Source organism: Protopterus annectens, chromosome 15.part0 (genome assembly GCF_019279795.1).
Source record: "Protopterus annectens isolate FY-2018-M chromosome 15.part0, PAN1.0, whole genome shotgun sequence".
Taxonomy (NCBI): Eukaryota; Metazoa; Chordata; order Ceratodontiformes; family Protopteridae; genus Protopterus; species Protopterus annectens.
The window spans coordinates 2,074,870-2,094,869 of NC_056749.1; the positions used below are offsets into that span (position 1 = coordinate 2,074,870).

Below are 20,000 nucleotides of genomic sequence, written 5' to 3' on the forward strand. Positions count from 1 at the left end.
GATGTTACAGTGTCAGGACGGTATACTTGATTACCCTCATGGACTGCTGACTCCAGCAGATGTTACAGTGTCAGGATGGTGTGCTTGATTACCTTCATGGACTGCTGACTCCAGCAGATGTTACAGTGTCAGGACGGTATACTTGATTACCCTCATGGACTGCTGACTCCAGCAGATGTTACAGTGTCAGGATGGTGTGCTTGATTACCTTCATGTATTGCTCACATGTCATAATAGTTGTATATGTGTGTTCATGCAGAACCATCTATGCTCAATCAGAATCACATATGTTGAGTCAGAGACATGGGATTACTGGTGGTATTATTCTGATATTGTCCATGATTGCGTGTGCTTCTGTTTACTGCTGTACTTGAGCCTGTAACTGTGTGTCCTACTTTTTGGAGTCCTCTGTTGACATTACACTCATATTCAGACAAATCAGTTTGCATAGCTTCACAATATGCACCCAACCCCAGTTGTATATAACATCACTGACAGATGTCCTCTCCATTGTTCATGTCAGGATGCTTATCTTGCAAAGACATATTCCCCATTGTTATGTCACCTTGTCTGACAGTCACATAATATACAGTTTCACTGTGCAGTCTGTACTGTACAATGGTGATATGTGATTAGTGTTCCTTCTACCACTGTCTTCCATTTGCATGCCCTCATCTGCTGCACATTTCCATGTTTCACTTGTCCTCTTTTCCTGTGTTCATTCCTACAATTCCTCTGTGTCTCTATTCAATAAACACACTTCCCCTAACTGTTTATTTTAAATGGCAGTCCATGAACCCTTACAGATCATTTACACAACTTTTGTACAGAATTCCTGGAATGGGTTTTCACAATACTCTGCACTGTATGCACTGTCCTGCACTGTATTTGGACGATATACATTACTGTATGATAAACCCTGGTGATCACTGTCACTGTATTTGGATGATATACATTACTGTATGATAAACCCTGGTAATCACTGTCACTGTATTTGGACGATATACATTACTATATGATAAACCCTGGTAATCACTGTCACTGTATTTGGACGATATACATTACTATATGATAAACCCTGGTGATCACTGTCACTGTATTTGGACGATATACATTACTATATGATAAACCCTGGTAATCACTGTCACTGTGTTTGGACAATATACATTACTGTATGATAAACCCTGGTGATCACTGTCACTGTATTTGGACAATATACATTACTATATGATAAACCCTGGTGATCACTGTCACTGTATTTGGACGATATACATTACTATATGATAAACCCTGGTGATCACTGTCACTGTGTTTGGACGATATACATTACTATATGATAAACCCTGGTAATCACTGTCACTGTATTTGGACGATATACATTACTATATGATAAACCCTGGTGATCACTGTCACTGTATTTGGACGATATACATTACTGTATGATAAACCCTGGTAATCACTGTCACTGTATTTGGACGATATACATTACTGTATGATAAACCCTGGTGATCACTGTCACTGTATTTGGACGATATACATTACTGTATGATAAACCCTGGTAATCACTGTCACTGTATTTGGACGATATACATTACTGTATGATAAACCCTGGTGATCACTGTCACTGTATTTGGACGATATACATTACTGTATGATAAACCCTGGTGATCACTGTCACTGTGTTTGGACGATATACATTACTATATGATAAACCCTGGTAATCACTGTCACTGTATTTGGACGATATACATTACTATATGATAAACCCTGGTAATCACTGTCACTGTATTTGGACGATATACATTACTATATGATAAACCCTGGTGATCACTGTCACTGTATTTGGATGATATACATTACTGTATGATAAACCCTGGTGATCACTGTCACTGTATTTGGACGATATACATTACTGTATGATAAACCGTGGTGATCACTGTCACTGTGTTTGGACGATATACATTACTATATGATAAACCCTGGTAATCACTGTCACTGTATTTGGACGATATACATTACTATATGATAAACCCTGGTAATCACTGTCACTGTATTTGGACGATATACATTACTATATGATAAACCCTGGTGATCACTGTCACTGTATTTGGACGATATACATTACTGTATGATAAACCCTGGTGATCACTGTCACTGTATTTGGACGATATACATTACTGTATGATAAACCATGGTGATCACTGTCACTGTGTTTGGACGATATACATTACTATATGATAAACCCTGGTGATCACTGTCACTGTATTTGGACGATATACATTACTATATGATAAACCGTGGTAATCACTGTCACTGTATTTGGACGATATACATTACTATATGATAAACCCTGGTAATCACTGTCACTGTATTTGGACGATATACATTACTATATGATAAACCCTGGTGATCACTGTCACTGTATTTGGACGATATACATTACTATATGATAAACCCTGGTAATCACTGTCACTGTATTTGGATGATATACATTACTATATGATAAACCCTGGTGATCACTGTCACTGTATTTGGACGATATACATTACTATATGATAAACCCTGGTGATCACTGTCACTGTATTTGGACGATATACATTACTATATGATAAACCCTGGTAATCACTGTCACTGTATTTGGACGATATACATTACTATATGATAAACCCTGGTGATCACTGTCACTGTATTTGGACGATATACATTACTATATGATAAACCCTGGTAATCACTGTCACTGTATTTGGACGATATACATTACTATATGATAAACCATGGTAATCACTGTTACTGTATTTGGACGATATACATTACTATATGATAAACCCTGGTAATCGCTGTCACTGTATTTGGACAATATACATTACTATATGATAAACCCTGGTGATCACTGTCACTGTATTTGGACGATATACATTACTATATGATAAACCCTGGTGATCACTGTCACTGTATTTGGACGATATACATTACTATATGATAAACCCTGGTGATCACTGTCACTGAATTTGGACGATATACATTACTATATGATAAACCCTGGTGATCACTGTCACTGTATTTGGACGATATACATTACTATATGATAAACCGTGGTAATCACTGTGGCATTCCACGCAGTCACGCTAACCTACTTTGCTCTTCTGTAAATAAGTTTGCTATTCATGTTGCCTTACACGGTTTCCTGGCCAGCAATACTATTGCCAGCCACAAAACCTTACTTGTTTACATTTAAATGAGGTGCGTGGCATGAATATGTAATCACCGCTGCTGCTCACCATGCAAACACATATTTATTGAATCCCACAATATATTTAAAAGAATGTAATCATCATCTAGACTTCAGTAACCATTTAATACTGATAAAATAGTTAAGGCTTGGGGACTCTCCAGCATTCAGTCTAACCTACCATTCAGTTTCCTTACATTCAAGGAGGTTGTCTATATCTCCCACTCTTGAGTCCCTTGGTACCCCTGCATTCACAAAAATACAAATATTTTTCAGTCACAACAAATGAACATGTTTTTAAAATGAATTAGTGCATTCTTTTCCTCATAGTTTTGCCCACATAAAACCTTGTACATGATATACATGATGCAGTGAAAACATCACTACTACAAGTAAACCACCCATTTGATCCATAACCTTAACTCAGGTCTATATTACTGTGTCGAAAGACATGTTCGCCGAACAAGTCTTAGTTGACACGGAAATATTGACCTGCCAAAATCCCACATGGCCGAATCAGCGAATTTTTTTCCCAGGGGGAAAAAATCACTTGGCCGTCATTGTGGATTAGCCCTTTTCCCACTGTAGTGCGATCTCAGAGTTGGTATATTTAGTTGGGGGGGCACAGCCCCCCACATTATAGGGTGTGAAAGCATGTTTTTTTGTGTACAGCCGAGCATCTTTGGCACAGTAATATAGACCCCCTTTACTAACAGAAAGAAAGAACATTTTACATATAAAGCTACATCACTTGCAGCTACCACAGAGGAGGTTTTCAGCATTAGCATTATCATTAATTCTTCTGGTATTATTTTAGAATAATAACATCTTAGCATTCAGGTTCTGCTTATTAGTAAACATATTCTTTCCAATGGGAGAAAATGAGTCAGTATTCCTGTGTATTATTTTATAGTTTTTACAAATGATATTTCTTATACACTCCATATCAACAATATGAGTAATTTGACATACTTCACGGAAGTCTGTCTGTCTCTTTTAAGTGATAACAATGGCTGTTTCACCTTTGCCTGTATCCAGTGGTATTTTTCCCTCCTTTAAAATGTACCTATTACGGCTGTGTTTTACCACGTATCTAAAGCTATTGTCAAAATAATTCAAACTGTAACCTCTATCAAACAGCTTACTCCTTAACTTCAAGACATTCATCTGAAAAATGTCTTCCTCTATAGTTAAGCTGGATAGCCTGTTTGTCCTTTTATGAGGTGGATTCTCGCATTCTGGTACTTTCTTTGGACATGCACAGGAGCAAAGCCATAAGCAACGCTGTACACAAAGTGGCACCTGATTTTATAACCACTTACTCAACAATGCCCAACAGAGCTCTTCCCCAGTACATATATTACATCCACCTCCTCCTCCTTACGGTACAAAAGACAAGGAGAGGTAGGGGGTAGGACCTGCCCAAACATGTCTGTGTTTTTATGCACCATTGGAGAAGGATGGCATCTCTGGTACAAGCCTCGTACACTTCTGTATCATGTCCACAGAGAAGTTTTACAGATAGACAAACCTGGTGGCATTTTGATGGAGGGTTTGATGCGGACACTAAGGAATGGGACAACGATTTTGTATTCAGGGTAGGTTCTGGATGCCCATTGTCATTTCTGGAAGAAAAATTTCAGCAACATACACAAAATGGTAGTATTTAATTTAAATGATGATTGCGTTGCATTTTGCGTGTCATCAAACGAAAAATTTACATCATCGATGTCTTCAAGTGATTTCATTTTTTGACTTTTTTTTACATTAACTCCACACATATAATAGTCACATGCATTAGTAACAGCTGCATATCTAGCATGAGCTTTTGGCTCTACAGTCAGCGGTGTGTTATTGTTATCTTGCTTACTCTAAACTCACAACTTGTTTACTTTTGCAGCTGTCGTATTTCATTGCCCCAGATGTTGGCAGCTTGCCTACTATACCAGAAAATGTAAGTACAAACCATTTCTGTAATTTGTGTTTTTTTCATTTGTTGAAAGACTTACTCTAGACTGACCTAAACCTCTAATAGCCTCTCAGGGTGTGTCCAGCAATGCCCCAGAGAGTACAGATAAGAAGCTTGGTGCTAAATGACTTGTGTGTTTACAGTGACATTTTGTGTGATAGTGTCACATATACTGTATTCCATAGTGATATGCTGTGTTGTGTAGTAGAATACTCTGGTAGGCATTGTGCTATATAGTGACACACCATGTTTACATAGTGACATTTTGTATTATACAATAGTGTATTCTGCAGTGATGTACCATGTTACTCAATGACCTACCAAGTCACACAGTGACATTATGTAGTGATATGCTATGTTAATGAAATACCAAGTTACATGGGGACACATTGCTACAGTGACTCATAGAACATGCAGCATTTCTTACTGGCACACAGTTATACACTGGCATTCTGGGTTACATAGTGTGTTTCACATAGGTATACAGTGTTATATGTAATGCACTGCATGCCATAGTGACATTCTGTTACTTAGCAACATACCACTTTACCTAGTGACATGTTACCTAGTAGCACATTACATAGTGACACACTTTTGTTGCCTTGTTAAACATTCTTATATAGTAAAATACTCCCTGATGCACTGATACATTCTAACACATTCTGAAATGCACTGACACATTATGTTATAGTGCTACATTGCTACTGTCACTATGTAGCAATGTGACATTATGTTATAGTGTGACATTGCTACATAGTGACAGTGTGCTACAGAGTGACACATTGTTTAAGACTGTAACTTAGTGCTTTATTGTTTCACATGACACTTATGAAGTGACACAGTGTACTACAGACTGATACATGTGTAACAATACAACATACTGTTATATAGTAATATGTTACTAGTGACACATGTTATATACAGATGCACTCTTATGTAGTAGCACATTGAGGAAAGATGTTGTGCCAGCTGCCACCATTCAAGCCTTTTTAACATAATGCATGGGGATAACTGTTTGGAATATCATTCTGGCATGGACTCCCCCTCAAAGATAAGTAAGAGAGGGATAGGTTGCAGTAATTATATCCCTCTGTACTAGTCTCATCCTAAAGATACTGCCTATTCAAAGTGAGGTATTCTTTGTCCTGCTGACTCCATCCGAACTGCAGACTGGAGTCTGAATATAATGTATGGATACTTTTATGTCCACTGCTTGCCAAAGAAATTGACTGAGAGGAACTGTAACTGCCCCACCTTATCATAAGTGTCCCTTCTAATGACTCTGTAGAAACTGCTTACCTTCAGACACCTGCTCTCACACACAGTTAAGCCACTCAGTAAAACCAATAGAACACAGTAACTACCAGCAGAAAGTACACCGACCTTGCAAGGCTAAAATGCCTTTCACACATTCAGACTGCAAATTGAAGGTGTGAGAACCAAAGGAGGTGGAGAACATATCTCCATTAAAAATAATTATGCCTCTAGACTGGTTAGACAAGATAACTCTATGGAGTTACTCTAAGTCCAAATTACGATGGGTAAGACCACCCTTCGTGTTATCATCAGTTACAGCTCCTCTTCCATGAACCAAGAAGCCCACACAGCTAGTTGGGACAATCAAAGTACAACCTAACATCCTAGTCATGGGTGATTTCACCTAACCCTCCATTAACTGGGAATTTTATATGAGCCCATATTCACTCACACAAAAGTTTGTGGACTTTGTTAACTCAAATGCCTTGGATCAAATAGTGCACCACCCCACACGCGCTCTGATATTCTAGACCTGGTCCTCACCAATATGAGTGGCTGATGCAATGCCTCAAGTGCAGAGCCCACACTGGTTAAATCCAACCATAAATTAGTCATTTTTGAAGTAGCACTAACACCAGAACTCCCCAAAGGAGAGGTCAGGCTAAAAAACTTTGCCAAAGCTAACTGTACCCTCCCAAGGATGGTATAATCGACTTTAAAGCTCCAGTTTCTACAGATGGCATTGACAGCTATACTTAAGTATACACTGATGCCCTGTATAAACATATACACAAATGTATAGACACAGCAAGATCCTCAAGAAAAAACAAACTATCCTGGTGGATGTCTAGTATTAATAGATTATACAATAAATGAAAGAAGCTGCTGTCTAAAAATACAAAAGTGAAAACCAAGAATTGGAAGAGCACCCTCTTCAGCCTAAACAAGCAAATAAACAATTCATAAAATCCTCAAAGAGCAACTGTGAGAAATATTTAGCAACCATAGCCAAGGATAACCATAAGTTCTTCTTCAGCTACGTCTGCAACATAAAAGGTAGGACTCAGATGTGTGCTGAACTAATTATGGATGGTATCACACACACTGACCCTGTGCAAATTGCAAACCTGCTAGAGATATGTTTGGTGAAAAATTCACCCCCCCTTTTTTCCCCCAAGCGTACCACAAACCATGTCTTCAACCTCAACTCCTCCCTGCATTTCCAAAGAGCAAGTTATCAATGCTCTCTCGAAGAATAAGAACACATTCTCCATGGAACCAGATGGCATTCTGGACTGAATTCTTAATGTTATTAAACAAGAGCTAGCTACTCCACTAGGCACCCAATTCAACCATAGTCTGAATACTGACTTTATCCCCACTGAATGGAAAATAACATCTGTTCTGCCCCTCCACAAGGGTGGCTCGGCAACAGACCCAGGTAACTATAGACCTATAAGTCTAACTAGCCCTATCTGTAAGGCAATGGAATGAATCATCATGAATCTTATAAATCTCATAAATAAGGATATAGGGGATCTCCGAACACTAGATCTGTCCCAGTTCGTTTTTTCTCAAGGGTAGGTCATGCTTGCTAAATCTGATGGACTTTTTTTGAGATGTGAGCAGAACCATAGACAAAGGCAAAGTTGAGCACACAGCCTATCTTGACTTGGCCAAGACCTTCAACATAATACCATATTCGGGCATCATTGACAAACTAACCCAGTTGAATAGCAACTCCTGTGTTGTCAGGTCAGTTGCAAACTGGCTCACAGATCGACAGCACTCAGTCAAAGTGGGAGACTTCATCTGTACCAGCAGACCTGTCACCAGTGGAGTCCCACAATTGTCAGTGCTGGACCCCCTCTTCTTTGGCATATACTTCTCTGAAGTCCAGTCTAAAATGGGGGGGGGGGCTGTAGCTAACCAAGTTTGTGGATGACTGCAAATTCGGTGCTATAATTGAATCCCCTAGCGATGTCAGTGTTCTTCAAAAGGGGCTTACACAGACCATTGATTGGTGCCACAGCCATGGTCTTAAATTAAATACTAAAAATCAGCATTCCCTTCGATAAAAAGAATGCCCCTGCTGAATATAAAATAAACAATAATACCCTAAGTACCAACTCAGTAGTGAGAGACCTGGGAACACAAGTTGACTTTGATCTTAACTTCGACCACCATGTGTCTACTGTGGTAAGGAAGGCATTCTACGTCACTCACCTGATTAGCAAAGACATCGCCTTAAGAGCAAAAGAGGTTATAACCTCCCTGTATTCTTCCCTCATCAGACCTGTTATTGAATATAATGCTCCCCTTGGTATGTATCATACCAGACACCTGCAGCAGCTTGAGAGATCTCAGAGATTTCTAACTAAGAAAATTCAGGGTCTCTAGCACATGTTTTATGTGGACAGACTGAAGTCACTGACACTGTACTCAGTAGTGTATAGAGTACTTAGAGGCAACTTGTGTCTGGCTTACAGGGCTATCTCTGACCCAAATCCATTGAAAATTATCCACATCTGTAAGTCAGAAGGGACTATAGTAATCTGTTCCAGGGACCTCAATCTAGCCTGAGACATAAATAGGATCTGCTGGAGAGACAGATACATCTTGTAGATGTTGCCACTGCTCTAGAATAGGCTTCCAATCCATGAGAAGCAAAGCACCTCCATGACCCTGATTAAGTGCAGCCTGGACGACTGGATGGGAAACCATAAATTTCTGTTGGGGATTGCCCCTGCTTCCCTCCTAGACTTGGGTAATCCTTGCTAGAAAAATTTTAGGCATAGACGATATATCTCATGTATTATTATATTGGGATTTTACGTCTAGGCTTGTAAAGACCCTCAGGTCAATAGCCTAGTAACAACCTATTAACCTATGACACTATGAGCAGTGCAAGTGGCACGCTAATGTGGCACAGTCAAAATCAGTTATAGAACACTTAATACACACAGTGACAAGGTCATGTACCCCCACACTGGCTACAAAACACAATGGTACACATTCATACACAACACAAAATGGATGCAGAGTGCCAGAGGCATGCAGTAAACATTCATTTGTATACAACACCAGCTATGGATCACCTAACATGTAGATTGACTCAGTTATATTCTCCTGTACCAACTATAAAACATCTAACATAAATAATAACTCAGCCATATCCTCCCACACCAACTAAAAAACATCTAAAAAACATCTAACACAAATAGTAACTTTGTGTACTCCAACAACAGCTATAAAACATCTAACATAAATAATAACTCAGTCATATCCTCCCATACCAACTATAAAACATCTAGAAAACATCTAACGCAAATAGTAACTTTATGTGCTCCATCAACAACTATAAAACATCTAACATAAATAATATTATTAAAGTTATAAGTTATATTCTCCCACACCAACTATAAAACATCTAACAAATAATAATTCAGTCATATCCTCCCACACCCACTATAAAACATGTAAAATAAATAATAACTCAGTCATATCCTCCTACACCCACTATACATCTAAAAAACATCTAACACAAATAGTAACTTTATGTACTCCAACAACTATAAAACATCTAACATAAATAATAACTCAGTCATATCCTCCCACACCAACTATAAAACATCTAAAAAACATCTAACGCAAATAGTAACTTTTACTCCAACACCAACTGTAAAACATCTAACACAAATAGTAACTTAGTTATATACTCCCATGACAACCATAAAACATATAATACAAATAGTAACTTAGTTATATACTCCCACACCAACTATAAAACATCTAAAAAAATCTAACACAAATAGTAACTTAGTTATGTACTCCAACATCAACTGTAAAACATCTACACAAATAGTAACTTTGTTATATACTCCCATGACAACTCTAAAATATACAATATAAATAGTAACTTTGTTGTATACTCCAACACCGACTATAAAACATCTAACACAGATGGTAACTTAGTTATATACTCCCACATCAACTGTGGAACACCTAACATACAGTTACTGACTCATGTAATCTCACATTAGCTGCAGAACATCCAATACATACAGTAACTGAGATGTTCTGACACACCAACTACACAACTTTGACCACATGCTTTAACATAGTTGTATACTTCCACAACACACAAATGGCACTTAAAACATATAATCACTCAGTCATGAGTCATATAGTCGCTAAGTCAACAACTGGAGAGGCCGCAAACGTACCTCACAAAGAGGATCCTAGGCCTTAAACACTTGTCCTATATGGACAGACTCAAAAAAGTCCAACTATTTTCATCTCATATAACCTACTTAGAGGCAATCTCTGCTTGACTTATAAAGCGATGTCTGACCCAACTCTGTTAGAAATGCTACATCTAAAGAAATCCCAATCCCTCCGCACCACACTCTCCAGAGACCTCAACCTCATTACCACAATTAACAGAACATGCTGGAGGGACAGGTTCATAACACAGAGACTGCCCAAGCTATGGAACAGACTTCCCATACATGTCAAGCAGAGCACCTCGCTGACCCTCTTCAAGAGAAATATTGATGAGTGGGTGGGAAACAGAAAATTCATCCCAGGGATAACTCCAGTGGCTCTACTCGACAGAGGTACTGAGAACTGAGGTCGCGTGGTACTATGCCAGGGTAGTCCTATGGCTAGGCCTGTAAAGGCCCCAGGATCATTAGCCTAATACACACCTACGAACCTATGAACCTATGTACTCTCACACCAATTACAGAACACCTAACAGATGCAGTAACACAGTTGTATGTCCATACCAGGTACGTACAGGACAACAAACACATACAGTAACTCAATCATATAGTCCCACCCTACCCACAGGACACCTGACACATACAGTAAATCAATCATGTAGTCCCACACCTCCCACAGGACACCTTATGTATATAGTAACTGAATTATATACACACACACACCAGCTGTGAAGAGCAAAGACATTTAGTAATACAGTCACACAGACAGACAGGCAGATGCACACACACACACACACACACACACACACACACACACACACACACACACACACACACACACACACACACACACACACACACACACACACACACACACACACACAAACACTCTTCACAGTTTTTATTTGACTGGTACAGTAAGTCAACACTTACTAAATGTTACCAAATTAACTCATTGTGTCTTTATCACAGAGGAATCTGACAGAATATGTTGTGGTCGTGGATGTGAATAATATGCTCAACCTGTACGCTAGCATGTTGTATGAGCGTCGTATTCTGATTACGTCCAGCAAACTGAGCACAGTGAGTAATATGCAACATCAGTGCTAACAGTATATATGTAAAACTCTAGACTGTCTGAGCTGGACACTGTATAATATAAAACAACACAGCGTACTGTATCACTAATGTTTCTGGTCACATGATACTGTTTCTGTTTGTCCCACAGTTAACAGCGTGTATCCACGCATCATCATCAATGTTATACCCCATGTACTGGCAACACATCTACATCCCCGTATTACCACCACATCTGCTGGACTACTGCTGGTAAGAATTCCTCGCATTAAATTTTATTTACCTAATGTCTAAAAAGAGCTGTTATAGTTTAAGAAGACATTCACAAAACTTGATTATCCATATGTCTTCACTAATCCCCAATCTGTTTGAAAATAAAAATCTGTTTTGCACCCACCAAGTCTGTTCAACAGCTATCTCACTGAATCTACAAGTTTGAATTAGACAGTTTATGTTTTATCTGTCTTCACTCATGGGTGTGATTTGTACACAGCTGTATTATTCTAGGTCACAAACACTGACTGAAACAGGAATCATGTAAAATAATATCAGATAATGACAGAAACATCTGTTATATCAGCAGTTGTCTACTGAAGTTGTACCTCAGCAACAAATTAAGAATCAGGTAATGACAGAAACATCTGTTATATCAGCAGTTGTCTACTGAAGTGGTACCTCAGCAACACATTAAGAAAAAGCCAGTAACCTGCATGCTCCTCACACTTCTGGTGGCTTATGATGTGCCTTAACCATTGTCTCCCATCATTCCCTAGTCAGGATATACCTAGACATATGTGTCCCCCATTGAGGCCTGTGGTTCCATAATCAAGATGTACCTAGACATATGTGTCCCCATTGAGGGCTGTGGTTCCATAGTCAGGATGTACGTAGACATATGTGTCCCCCATTGAGGCCTGTGGTTCCATAATCAGGATGTACCTAGACATATGTGTCCCCCATTGAGGGCTGTGGTTCCATAGTCAGAATGTACCTAGACATATGTGTCCCCATTGAGGGCTGTGGTTCCATAGTCAGGATGTACGTAGACATATGTGTCCCAATTGAGGGCTGTGGTTACATAGTCAGGATGTACCTAGGCATATGTGTCCCAATTGAGGGCTGTGGTTCCATAGTCAGGATGTACCTAGACATATGTGTCCCAGTTGAGGGCTGTGGTTCCATAGTCAGGATGTACCTAGACATATGTGTCCCCATTGAGGCCTCTGGTTCCATAGTCAGGATGTACCTAGACATATGTGTCCCCCATTGAGGGCTGTGGTTCCATAATCAGGATATACCTAGACATATGTGTCCCCATTGAGGGCTATGGTTCCATAGTCAGGATGTACCTAGACATATGTGTCCCCATTGAGGGCTGTGGTTACATAGTCAGGATGTACCTAGGCATATGTGTCCCCCGTTGAGGGCTGTGGTTCCATAATCAGGATGTACCTAGACATATGTGTCCCCATTGAGGCCTGCTGTTATATTGTTCCCATCCACACTGAGTAAGGGGAAGAACTTGGCTAGGCCTGTAAGGACCCCAAGGCCATTAGCCTAGTAACTTCCTATGATCCTATGATAATGCCCCCTTTGGTATGTACCTGACCAGACATATGCAACAGTCGGAAAGTCCACAAAGGTTCCTTGCCAGGACCATCCAGGGTATTAACACACAGACCTGTACAGATCACCTTAAAGCCCCATCTCTGTACTCTGTCTCCTGTAGGTTACTGAAAGGTGATCTATGCCTGGCATAAAAGGCATCCTTGGATCTAGCTCTTGAGGGCCAGCTCTGATGAACTATTTGCACATCCACAAAATGAACAGCATCAGATCCAATGATTTAAATTTTGCTTGTCACATAAATAAGACAGGAAAGATATGTGTCTGAGATTATCTCCATGCTCTGGAACTGGTTACCCATCCATGTGAAGCAGAGTCCATCCCTAATTCAATATTTATGTCTAACCTTGATAAATAAATGGGAAATCAGAAATTCATCCTGGGTCTGGCCCCCATATCTCTGATATACAGAGGCAGAAATAATGCCCAAACTAACATACCCCCCACATAACCTTTAGAAACTTCCTGTTTAACATAGCCCCTCCTATTAAAGGCCATACATAGGGACATAATTGGGTTGGATTGCATGGCTAGGGTTATAAAGGCCCTGGTGGTCATTAGCCTAGTATATACCTATGAACCTATTATTTCATAGGTTCATAGGTAAGTACTAGGCTAGCTGCCCTTATTTTAAGCCTAGCCAACTTCCCTTAGTCAGAATCAAATTTTGTACATCTGGCCTGTTAGGTAAATACCGTAACCATTATACAAACCCTCAACCCCTCATTCTACTGGCATGGCATGTCCAAAATTAGGTGCCTTCCAAAGGATAGATGTGTTCAAACTCAGGAGGTTCTCAAAGAACATATCTTTGGATCTATATAAACTGTTGAGGCCCTAACATTCTATAAGTCTGTAGATTAAGATAAAGTAAATATAAAAGGTAAACATTTGAAATGTTGGGACCCGCTAGAGCAAGTCCCGAAATATAGAGGCTGACTATCTGAAAGAATGGACTTACATATACTAAGTTCAAGATGCCATCCTCAGAATATTCCCTGTTCTCTGAGGTATGGCTGTCATAGAGCTGGTATATATATATATATATATATATATATATATATATATATATATATATATATATATATAAGTTTGGGGGGGGGGGTGCAAGGGTCGCCCAGAAGAAGTTTAAAGGAGGAGAGCAATTTTCGAAGTGCTTGCTGTCACTCGACATTTTGAGTGCTGACATATCAATAGAGAGCCAATATAAAATGAGTTGATAAAATTTGTAATACCTTTTACCACATATAGTCCTTCACCGCTGCAGTAGCTACCCCCATCACCTACGTGTATGTGCAGCTTAGGAAACTTACAGATGATTTAGTATCAGTGGCCAACATTGATGTAGTTCAGACTTCTGAATGTGTTTTTGTGGCACTGTTATGGATGATCTCCTATTAACTTATTATTGTGGAGCTACCTTATGACAGCAAATCAACTCATCACTAGACAATGAAGGAGGATTCTCATACCCATCTCTTAAGGATGTTATACCTGAGTGGACCTGTGGCAAAGAGAGATAAAGCCCTTATTGTTTCCCCGGTGATCTATGTTCAGTCAGATATCTCACCACTAGAGGGGCTACAGGGGAAGGGTGCGAGTGAGTGGTTGAAAGCTCACTGCGATATGGAGCACATAGGCCTAGCGAGATCTGTAGCACACTCAGACAAGAGGCTACCCATAAGTGGATGCACACATGCACCTCCCAGGGCACCAATCTCAGACATGCCAATGCTGCCATGAGAGAACAGGAATTAGAGCACTCGGACTACCACGTAGTATGATTCCGCAGCGGCATCTTTGATTTGCTCACCAGACCTGGGCTGGGGTTGAGTTGAGCCAGGAGGAGGCTAAGGCAGTTCTGGTGGGCCCAATGTCTGAGGAGAGGGGCTGCAGACATCTAATAGCTGCAATTGAGGAAAAAAAAAGAACAGAAGGCTTTATAATCTATTATGAAAGTCAGCACCAGGCATCAGATAGGCAGCTTTAATCGATAACAGGTGAAGAAAATCTTTCTTCCACTTATAATATGTAAACAGGTATTAGGGAAGGTTGCATCAGTAATAGTCGAGCAGAAATGTGTTACCCTGTACACAGCATAGCAAGACTCAGTCACATTGCAGTTAAGACTGTCACATTTAATTGTTGCTATTATAAAGTAGAAAGGTTAATAAAGGATACTGTACTGAATAGAATGGATGTGTTTTTTTAAGAACTGATGCGTGTAAAGTTAAAATGGCACATACAAAAGTTCATGTGCACTTCCTTAGTATATAGCTCATGATGCATGTCTGTTGATAGGACTCCCAAAGTGTATGGGCTGGTAGCTGTCCTGATGAGTGTGACTTCACAGTAATCAGGTCAACTTATATCCCACCTCACACAGCTTCACAATTCTATGGCTGTTTTATTTTCTTTCAGTTTTCACTGAATGGTTTGTGTGTGTGACCTTTTTACTCTTTGGTTTGGCTGTTATTTAGGATATTTTGTAGACACCTTAATCTTCAGGGGCATCAGCTGGGTTTAAAGACCCTGTGTGTCTGAAGTATAGCCAAACTATCCACTTATGCTGTGCTGATGAGGTCAATAAAAAGGCCAAAATATGCATCTCTACAGCTAATAGGATTTAGCTTTATTGCTTTATTGGTGTGAATGTAACTATAAAGATTTAAAAAGTAAAAAGGTTGTGGACATTCAGAAGCCATGTAGCCGAAACACTTGATGTCCTTAAGGGGTCATCTGCATATATCCCATGGAACTCCATTACATGAGGATGAAGCTATCACACAGTGAAAATTGTAGCTTGGCTAGGTGTTTCTTTTAGTTCTTGCTGAATGGTTTGTCTTTGTGACCTTTTTATTCTTTGGTTTAGACCTCATAACTTTGTAGTTTGTGGATTACTGTTTAGTCCACCTCACATAGCTTCACAGTCTGTATATTAGCATATATCCCATCTCATATAATTTCACAGTATTTGGGGTAGCATATATTCCACCTCGTGTAGTTTCACAGTCTCTGGGGTAGCATATATCCCACCTCACATAGATTCACAATCTGTGGGTTAGTATGCATCCCACTTCATGCAGTTTTGTAGTCTGTGTGTTAGCATATATCCCACCTCACATAATTTCATGGTCTCTGGGTTAACATATATTTCACATCACATAGTTTCACAGTCTATGGGATAGCATATATCCCACCTCAGGTCTACTTCTAATGAACGAAAACCTACTTACCTGAATCTCTGAAGACCAAGATGACTTTGCCAAAACCGCATTTGAACAAACACTTGAATCACTGAGTGAAAACTCCAGGTAAGTAACCACTTGTCTCCACCACAAAAAAAAAAAATGAAGAAGCAAATTAAACCCACCCATATGGGGAGCTGTACCCCCCAAACTTAATATACCAACTCCAAGATTGCACTACAGTCGGGAAAGGGGCAAAGTTCACCATGGCGGCCAAGTGGTTACTTACACGGAATCCGTTATTGGTGATCCGAGAGTTCGTTCAAATGTGGCTTCAGCAAAGTAGTCTCGACCTTCAAAAATGTGGGTAAGTGAGTTTTCATTCATTAGAAGTACACCCCCCACCTCACATAGTTTCATAGTTTATGGGAGCATATATCCCACCTGACATAGTTTACTGTCTGTGGGTTGGGTCTATATTACAACACCGAACATTTGAAATGTCGAGTGTTCTAATATCAACCTGTTTTCAGCGAACGCTTAAAATATCGAAGAAACAGGAAACCAAATTCTTTCCTATGGAAAGAATTTGGTTGTCCGTTTCTGTTGCTTTGGTATTTTCAGCGCTCTGGTGGAAAGTTATGGGTCGGGTGAGTTAGGGTTAGGGCGCGGGTGAGGTGACTGTGCAATAGTGACGGACCTTAGGGTTAGGGTTTGGGTTAAGGTAAGTATATAGTTAGTGGTTTATGTATAGTTTAGTGTAGGGTTAGGTGTAAGAGTTTAGGTGTATGTGTGTGGATTGCTGTTTGTTTGGTGTGCTTGTGTTGTGTGTATGTGTTTTGGAACAGCAAATTTTTTCCCTAGGAAAAAATTTGCTGTTCCAAATGTTTGTGTTTTGTATTTTCGATTGCTAGGATTCGATATTTGAACACTCAACATTTTGAATATTCTGTGTTCTAATATAGACCCTGTGGGTTAGTATATTGCCCACCTAGCATGGCCTTGTAATCTGTTAGTTGTGATTTTCCACCTCAAATGGCCTAATATTTGTTGGTTAACTGGTTAACATTACTCAAATGGCCTGATATTTGCTGGTTAACTGGTTAACATTACTCGAATGGCCTGATATTTGCTGGTTAACTGGTTAACATTACTCGAATGGCCTGATATTTGCTGGTTAACTGGTTAACATTACTCGAATGGCCTGATATTTGCTGGTTAACTGGTTAACATTACTCGAATGGCCTGATATTTGCTGGTTAACTGGTTAACATTACCCGAATGGCCTGATATTTGCTGGTTAACTGGTTAACATTCCTTCTGCTTCCCTTGATTTCACAGTTAGTAGGTCATATTTTCTGTCATCACATATACCCTAGAAGTCGGTTGGTTAGAACTTTTTCCACTTCAAAAGGTCATGTGATCTGTGGGTTAGGCGTGGTTACACTTTACATGATTGTCATAATCAGTGAGTGACAGATATGTTAAAACATGCTCTCCCATCATGTGAGTTAGTATGTTGTTCAAGCAATGTGATCCTTGGACATTAATGCCAAAGTACTGTGCTCTTCCAATCAGAGGGGGAGTTTGTGTGTAGGAATGAGCCCGATGTCCTGCTGTGTATTCAGTGTATGTCAGACATATGTGGCATGTGTTTGGGGTTGTGTGATGGAGTCCTCGTCTTGTGATCCATATAATCTCCTGGATAAAATCCCATCTGGGCAGCTGTACTTCCACAGTCCTGCAGTTAAAATTCATCTCAGCTGCTATGAACATGGTGTCTCTCATACACTCACATTCAAATAGTTGAAGGGATGGGATATTTGAAGGTAGTATGTTTTCATGGGCTGTGCATTGAGATATCCATCTCCTGTGCTGTGGGCTAAGGGTACGTGAATTATAACTTTCTAAAAGTCATTATCATTTGCTATGGGGACTGTTTATTCTCTTAATCTGAAAACACAACTCAAGTCACTGGCCCGGGATTAGGCGCTAACTACAGCCAATGATTGATATAATGTTAACACATGCAGACCTTCACAGTCGTGCATGGATGGCTAGTAATGTGACACAGTTGCCATTGTCTTGCATATTAATAACCATGATTTGACATCCTGAAGACCCCCATCTGGCATATGATTTGACATCCTGAAGACCCCCATCTGGCATATGATTTTAAATCCTGAAGACCCCCATCTGGCATATGATTTAACATCCTTAAGACCCCTGTCTGGCATACTGATGTTCTTATACAGCTTCTGGTTATGGGCAGGCAAAAACAACTGCAGCTGTGTTTTCTGTTCCAGCACGGGATGTTGCTGGCTATTTGCACATGAATACAAGGACAGAAGCCTGAAACTGACGAAGCTAGGAGCTTATCACACTGAAATATGAATGCCTTGACTTGTTGTGATGTCCCTGTTAGCTGATGCTATGTTATTGGTAATCTGATATTTTGCCCTCATTTTTGGTTTCCCTGTTTTTCAGTGCACCCATGCCTTACCTCATAGGTGTCCATTCCAGCCTCATGGAGGTAAGTCATTGTCTTAAAGTTTTTTCTTCTTTTTCAACACTAATTATTGTGTCATTCTAGAATGCTGTAAGAGTTATATAGTCATGATAATTTGATATTATTAAACTTCACTATTCTCAGCAAGTCATTTTAAAGAAATTGCCAACATCAGCTATATGTTGTAGATTATATGCTGTATGAAGCAGATATTTTTTAGCCAGTTGTTAGCTTTGTGAGAGCACTGCTTGTAATATCAGTACTTCCTCTGCCCTTACACTCTCTGCTTTGACATTATGGGAGCTTGAAAGCATTATTTGTACTCCCACAGTACTCACCTGCTTGTTGTTAGCTTTGTGAGAGTAGTCCTGGTAATATCATTACTTCCTCTGCCCTTACACTCTCTGCTTTGACATTATGGGAGCTTGAAAGCATTATTTGTACTCCCACAGTACTCACCTGCTCGTTGTTAGCTTTGTGAGAGTACTGCTTGTAATATCAGTACTTCCTCTGCCCTTACACTCTTTGCTTTGACATTATGGGAGCTTGAAAGCATTATTTGTACTCCCACAGTACTCACCTGCTTGTTGTTAGCTTTGTGAGAGTACTCCTGGTAATATCATTACTTCCTCTGCCCTTACACTCTCTGCTTTGACATTATGGGAGCTTGAAAGCATTATTTGTACTCCCACAGTACTCACCTGCTCATTGTTAGCTTTGTGAGAGTACTCCTGGTAATATCATTACTTCCTCTGCCCTTACACTCTCTGCTTTGACATTATGGGAGCTTGAAAGCATTATTTGTACTCCCACAGTACTCACCTGCTCGTTGTTAGCTTTGTGAGAGTACTGCTGGTAATATCATTACTTCCTCTGCCCTTACACTCTCTGCTTTGACATTATGGGAGCTTGAAAGCAT

General features: G+C 39.7%; 1 protein-coding gene across 4 annotated transcripts in view; it reads left to right on the top strand.

The window, feature by feature from the left end:
- The window catches only part of LOC122790092 (DENN domain-containing protein 1B-like), a 1,285,568-nt gene that overhangs the window by 815,456 nt on the left and 450,112 nt on the right, over positions 1-20,000 (top strand). For all 4 annotated transcript variants that reach the window (XM_044057656.1, XM_044057657.1, XM_044057658.1 and 1 more), the window contains 4 exons: positions 5,130-5,183; positions 11,654-11,764; positions 11,910-12,010; positions 19,060-19,105. In XM_044057656.1, coding sequence (XP_043913591.1) covers positions 5,130-5,183; positions 11,654-11,764; positions 11,910-12,010; positions 19,060-19,105 — 312 coding nt within the window. The remainder of the gene's footprint in view (positions 1-5,129; positions 5,184-11,653; positions 11,765-11,909; positions 12,011-19,059; positions 19,106-20,000) is intronic.